The 7500-nt window shown below is 39.9% G+C and overlaps 1 protein-coding gene across 4 annotated transcripts in view; it reads left to right on the plus strand.

Annotated features, from left to right (window-relative positions):
- The window catches only part of LOC147018508 (6-phosphofructo-2-kinase/fructose-2,6-bisphosphatase 4-like), a 94061-nt gene that overhangs the window by 72855 nt on the left and 13706 nt on the right, over nucleotides 1–7500 (plus strand). For all 4 annotated transcript variants that reach the window (XM_085898208.1, XM_085898211.1, XM_085898209.1 and 1 more), the window contains exon 10: nucleotides 4544–4673. In XM_085898208.1, the coding sequence (XP_085754334.1) occupies nucleotides 4544–4673 (130 nt within the window). The remainder of the gene's footprint in view (nucleotides 1–4543; nucleotides 4674–7500) is intronic.

The raw sequence follows: 7500 nt of genomic DNA on the forward strand, positions 1-7500 counted from the left end.
AAATCTTCTTTATATTCCATCTCACACCCCATATGTGGGGCATATGCACTGATGACATTCATCATCACCCCTTCAATTTCCAACTTCACACTCATCACTCGGTCAGACACCCTCCTCACCTCCAATACCCTCTTGACATGATCTTCCTTCAGGATTATCCCGACACCATTTCTCCTCCCATCCACACCATGGTAGAACAGTTTGAAACCACCTCCAATGCTCCTCGCCTTACTCCCCATCCACTTGGTCTCTTGTACACACAGTATGTCCACCTTTCTTCTCTCCATCATATCAGCCAACTCTCGCCCTTTGCCAGTCATCGTCCCAACATTCAGAGTTCCAACTCTCACCTCCACACTTCTACCCTTCCCCCTCTCCCACTGCCTCCGGACTCGCCTTCCCCGTCTCCTTCTCCTCCTTCGCCCAGCAGTAGCACAATTTCCACTGGTACCCTGCTGACCACCGGTACCGGTGGCGGTCGTTGGTAACCCGGGCCTCGACCGATCCGGTATGGAAATTCGTTTTGTTGTCCGCATAATGTATATATATATATATATATATGTATGTATATGTATGTGTATATATATATATATATATATATATATATATATATATATATATATATATATATGTATATATGTATATATTTATATGTGTATATATATATATATATATATATATATATATGTATGTATATATATATATATATATATATATATATATATATATATATATATATATATATATATATATATACATATATATATATATATATATACACACGAGATGGTGCGATTTCCAAGTGCAAATGCCATGCTTTTTGTACTGTCTTAGGGTGCTCTAATTGTGCTAACAAAAAAGGATAGGCCATTTTATTGTGCCCCAGGAATTGTAACAAATTGAGGAACTCAAACCGAGGAATTGTCAAGACCATTTAATCAGTGGTAAGTACTCAGGATAAATTGTTAAAGTATCAACAAACCTGGGAACCCAGCTGTCGCACAGGCACTAATTGAGGCTCTGCACACAATGTCTAAAGTGCTTGGAAGGCTTTGTGGGTTCAGCAGACTTCACTCACAGCAGTCACAAGGCATGGGCATTGCTGAGAAAACTGGGTGCTGCAGAAAACGCCACTGCTGTCATCCCAAGAGTTTTGTTGATTCTATCGCGTCTCACCCCCTGCTGACTTCAAAGGCGCTGACGTCCAAATCGCTACTTGGTAAGAGTTAAAAAGGGATTACCTCCGAAATCTCCACCAAAGCCCATTGATCAGCCACCAGTCAGCCCCCATATACAAAGAGATTGACGCCACACTGTTGGCAACCAAAAACTGCAAAGCCACAGGGGCTGACGGAATTTTCCCTGAATTACTTAAAAACCCTGAAAAAAAGGGTCATACTTGGAAGAAAATGCCTGCATCATGGAAGAAGACTAATGTTATTGCCTGACCAGAAGGTCAGAGTATGGGTAAACCTCATCCGGAAACTGGCTGGAACATCGTGGGAAGCCTCCGTGAAAATCTTTCGCACAGCAACTCTCGCCCTTGGATACTCGACTGCAGATTATTGTGTGCTAATTTGGTTGATGAGTGCCCATACGAAGGCTATCAATGTTCAGTTAAATGCTGCGATGAGAAATGTCTGGATCCCTCTTGTCAATAAAGACTGGCTCCCTATCCTCTCCAACATAGCTTCACCAGCCATACGAATGGATATGCTGTCATCCCGATACTTCAGCCGCATTTTGGCGACAAACTCTGGCCCAGCACCTTCTCATTGAACATCCGTGCTGCTGCCTGATGTCTCAAACCACCACGGAACCGCACCGAACTCCTTATTGGAGCCCATCAAAGTGAAGCTAACTTGTGGAGGGCCAGTTGTGAGGTTGCCACAGCTTCTAATCAACATATTGTACATGATCCAACCATTGCTCCACCTGGTTTCACACTCCCACATAGGCACTGGACTGGGCCATGGTGGCAGCACCCTCCACCGATGGATGATGAGGCCAGATGCGCTCTGCCACTGTGGAGGAGTTTAGACGATGGAGCACATCACGTTGCACTGTCCCTTCTGAAAGCTCGCGGGGGACAGGCTTCATATCCCGGAAAGATGTGACGTCATTTCATACTACCCATTTATTGCCTTCCACTACTGTCATATGGCCAAAACAGCAAGGTGGTGGATGATTTGATTACAGGATATATTTTGACTTGTTTGTTCCTCTAGAAAAAATGGAAATGTAAATAAATGCGGCCTAATTTATGAAAAGCGCTTGGCGAGTACACGCCTAACCCTAAAACCGTGACAAAACCATCGTTGTACGATCACAGCTAATCACCCGTCAAGATAGCAATTTACAAAGGGAAATAAACAGCCAATTGGTTGTGCGCGTCTAAGTTATGAGTCAATGCCTGTTAAACATTTATTTTGTTTAGCGTGCCATATAAGAGGTTACCTAACCAATTCACTTAAATGACTCTACATTGGCCTCTCTTGTGTACATTTTTAGTTTGTGTGTTCCAACGACATGTCAGGAAAGAAAAGAGGGGACAATTTTTCATTAGAGCCATGAATGGGTTTAATCCAAGACAGAAGTGACATTGGTGCAAATAAGAAAAAGCAGCTTGCATGGGAAGACATTTCAAAAAGGATGGCCCATTTCCCAGAGTGCCCAAAATCCTCTGACAGGGACCTCCGAGAACTTAGTTTAAGGATGAAGGCAAAGGTACTGGCAGTGCCACAGACAATCGTTGGAGTGGATTCAGCGCATTGCTCTTCATTGTAGGTTGATCCAGGTCCTCTCGTACTAGATTCTGCAGCCAACAAAAATTATTCCTTCGAGAGTCGATTGCGGACAAATTTGATATCTTATTTATCCAGAGGATTGCATCTGTCCTCGAAGATTCTTAATGCACGTCGGTGAACTGCCCTATTCATATCCTCTTCAACCTCATCTTGAGCTGATTCAAGAACTCCGAACGCATCCATATTCACCGTCCCATGTAAACTACCAATTGTAAGCCATGCGATGCTTGCTTCAAAGCCTTGCACACACTTAAACATGCCGACGTGTAGAAGTTTGTTATTTAAATGCTTTTGATTAGGTTTTGATTGTGCATTAAATAATCACTCTTGAGCCATTAACTTGTACAGTAATCATCCGACGATGAGCAATTCTACACACATTTAACTGTTAAACACCTTTCGTAAGTTCGGCCCATTGTATTTGTATCGTCGAATCTAGTCCAAAGTCTCAAATCAGCCATTGACTTCTTTTTTAATTTTTTGCAACAAACATGCGTGTTCAAAAGTTTTACAGGAAGAGTTCATATGATCTTTGATCAAATCTACCATCACCCCTTTTTAAAATTTATTATTTTTGCAACAAAAATCTCCCTTGCACAAACAGATTTGGATTTCTGAGAGGGCACTCACTCTGCTACTTTAATACTGTCACATGTTGAATATGTGATACAACGGCTCTTAAAAAGCCCCCACCCCCCTCCCACACCCAAAAGCAAAATTTAAATGCATTAGTGGACACAACTCCAGGGATGTTTCCTCTCACTATTAAGTCTGTTCTAGAACCAAGTGTTTGTTCGTCTGTCTGGAGTCAAGACCAAAAGCACAGCTGTATCAGGTGATGAAGCACCAGTTATTTTCATTACTCAAACTTTCATAGGTGGCATAGGAAGGGGTTTTAAAATGTCAAGACCCCTCTAAAGAGAAACGGGTGCAGCCAGCATTGTTTCCTGTTATTGCTCTTTCTTGTCCTATTGTGTGCTATTTAGTCCCTCAGCCCATGCAGCGGGAGATGAGGTTTTGCAATTGCTTCACGTGTCTCCTGTTCTGTTCTGTCCTGATGAAGACTTTTTATTAATTTTTTTGAACCATTTGAGCTTTGGTCATCAAATTTTCAACTAACCTCGACTCTAAGAATATGGAGAAGACTTAATTGGGTCAAAAGGTTCAGGTCACATAAGATGAATTTTAATTTGATTGACTTAAAATTTGCATATTGAGTCACTGAATTGGTTCACCAAATAAAAGCTCAAAGCCTATTGATTTTTGAGGTCTAAAGGTCAAGGTCACTGCAACAGATTTCACAAGTACCGGCCCATGGCTGCTTTGTGTCTGTCCAAGCAATAACGTTTGACTATTTGAGCTTCCTTCATTAAATTTTCAACAAACCTTCATTTGGATAATTTGGAGGGAACACTAATACATTTAAACTCTCCCATGCCATATATATATATATATATATATATATATATATATATATATATATATATATATATTCAAGCTGTTTTTGTCAAGTTTAGTTCCAAGTTGTCAGATCATTTACACTGCACCATGCATATGAAGCATAAAAGCAGTTTTGGAAGATATGTCAAATGATCCAACCCAATGCATCAAAACGAGGGACAGGAGCACTCGTGTCCCGACCTACCTGTACAGTCAATTTTTAAATTTCTTTTTATTTTTAGTGCAACACTGTCTTGTTTAAAGTTGGTGAAAAAACACTTGTGCTTGTATTTCAGAATTATGGAGATGTAGTTCGGCGACTCGAGCCACTGGTACTGGAGCTGGAGAGGCAGTGTGGTGCACTGGTGCTGTGTTCAGAAATGGATCTTCGCATTCTGCTGGCATACTTTCTTGATGTTGGCTGTGGTAAAGTGTGCAGTTGCCCTCATTTCATTTCTGAGCAAAGCTGGACCTCAATGTAAAGGGCCATCTACATATTACATGTGCAAAAGGCAAAATACCTTGTGTCACCATCAAATTTCCTGCTTAACTTGAATCAATTTATTTGAATTTGAGCATTACTTTTGCATTAGTGTGCATGTATATACGTGTGCACAAACATGCTTTTTTAATGCAAGTACATGTTACTTCTCCAAGCTAGTTTCTATTTCAAGCTGAGCATTTGGCCGATCAGATGAACGCTATAACAACAGTCTATGACTTGGCACAACTTTCCTGGCCTTTGGTGGGAGGAAAATGCATTCTGCCCATTAATTCTGTGCAGTCCATCTTGACCCGAAGGAAACACTGATTGTGGAAAACGGATGGAATTGACAAAGTCGGTGACATGACACAGGGGAAATATGGAATGTATCATGAATTGCAGAAAGAAGGAAAAAAGTCAAAATGAGGTCAAAAAAATAAAATAAATTCCCTATATTGTCTGGCTCTGTGTGTGTGCTTCTCCAGACTTGATTATCACCACACTTACAAAAAGTAATTTGAAAAACAATAATAAAAAACCAATTCGATGTTCATAGAAATACCATCTATGCCTGGAGTCACGAGAACAACCAATGCTCCGCTCGCGTCAATCGCAGCTGCTTTTGACGAGCGTTGCTGTAAATCTCACTCTCGGTTATTGACACTAAATACCGAATAAAGTTCTGTCAAGCAATCAATCTCTAGAGAGCCTGCTTGGTGAAATTCAATTTGAAAGTCCCCTTTCTTTGTTGAAAGCTTCAAAATATTCCATGATAAAACGATCCCCAGTGAGAACCAAATTGGCAGTCTTTACATACGCATGCACGCAACGTTGGAGAATTTAAAAAAAAATTATGGTGATAAATCGTTGAAATACAGAAGACATTTCCAATAATTATATAAAAACGTGAAAAAGCGGCCCTTTTGTGTTTGTCGATATACTCGTACACACTGCCACATCTGCATACATGAACATTGTAATCGAGATTATTTTAATGTGAAGTTCCATGATCCATGCATTCGGTTTCCACATTTCTCCCACCTGCCATTTATAATTTTATTATTCCATGCGTTTGTCACCCAGGGTTGCCGTGGAGGATTTTAGGTGCAGAGATTTGAGTAAAATTGTATTTTCTCAGCTTTCAAATTTCACTTTTACTGGGTGCTCCAGAAATTGTCAGATGGAGTTTCATTCAGTATTTACTGCCAGCCGTCAAGATTCAGTTGCGATTGACGTAAGTGGAGCATTGGCTGTGCCTGGGTGAAATTCTATCTGTATTTTACGGAAGTCCGTATTTTTGTAAAGACCCATACGGAGGTGTCCGTATGTTTGTCATCAGAGAAGCGTGCTGAGATTATAAGGGAATTGAGGTTCCATTCCAAAATGCTGATTTATTTTTTAACCCATTTCATATGGACAGAGTGCAATGCTCATGGATCATGACCACGATTATGTGAATTACTTTTTTTGTTTACATAATTTTTTTTATTATAAGGTATTTTTGTCGAAGTTATCCGAGTAGAAAAGCTTACAAGATCATTATCGTGATCAGATGTCTGCTAGGTAGGAAACTGTCGGTATATACGGAAATAGCATCCGTTGTTGGATTTTTCCCATCACCGTTCGATCCCATAAAGTGCCATCTTTACATTGCATGAAGTAAAAACTCTGGTGCGGCATGGTGTGTGTTTACTGACCCCTCCTGGTGTTGGTGGTTAGAATTGTTAATTCCATTGATCTTTTCATAGAGAAGATTACCAATTTTAACCTCTCCTGTGGATTTGCCATCAAAGCCACCCTGAAATGGTTTCTCACATGCCAAGTCTGCAATGTTTATTATAAGAAGACACTGGACGACGAAAATGGAGAATCCCGGGACAAAAGATAAATGGGCAGAGAAATAAATAAATTACGCTCGTGATCCGATTATAAGGAAAACTCACTTGATGCAAGAAATGTAATCTAATCCAAATGGCCATGAGCATACAACAGATGGTACCACAAGGAGGTGTTTTGGGCAGACATGGTGTTGAGTCCATAGTATCCTCCAAGTAAAGAAATGCGCAGAAAACATAAGGGGTAGTGAATGCTCTGGTTTACACTGGAGGGAGGGTGATTCAGGTAAACTGCTCCATTACATGATGCGTGATACACCCCCTCCCCTCCCTGCCCCCCCTTTATAAAACACTTATTTTAAAAGTCCTGTAAAGGTATGTGGTATTCAGTAATCATTTGTTTGATGATAACAAAATGCTGTGCCAACTCACTGAAAATATTCTTCCCAGCAATGGATGCTCAGGTGAAATTTAAATTAAAAAAAAAATTCTTCCCCAAATATCATTTTCATTTGCATTATATATATATATATATATATATATATATATATATATATATATATATATATATATATATATATATATATATATATATATATAGTTACAATTTGGATGGGATCACCCCCAAAATGCATATTTTGACATAGATTTTTCAAATTTTTCTGGGGAAGCATGCCCCCAGAACCTCCGAGTAATTTTGCTCTTTACTTTCCTTTTTTTTTTTTTTTTTCAAACGTTCTGCAGTTTCACCCATGGCTGTGCTTGCACCCAAGGCAATAGATGGTGTTCCTTGTGCATTGAATTGCACTTTATTAATTTATTTTCACTCCTTTTTATAGTTATGCTGTGGGAATTGGATCTGTAGACACACATAAACACACACACTAACACACACAAAGATTCCCCCCCCCCCAATGATAACATGAAATTTTAA

The sequence above is a fragment of the Eptatretus burgeri genome, chromosome 10 (assembly GCF_056783735.1).
Source record: "Eptatretus burgeri isolate ZD-2024b chromosome 10, Ebu_testis_v1, whole genome shotgun sequence".
NCBI classification, from domain to species: domain Eukaryota; kingdom Metazoa; phylum Chordata; class Myxini; order Myxiniformes; family Myxinidae; genus Eptatretus; species Eptatretus burgeri.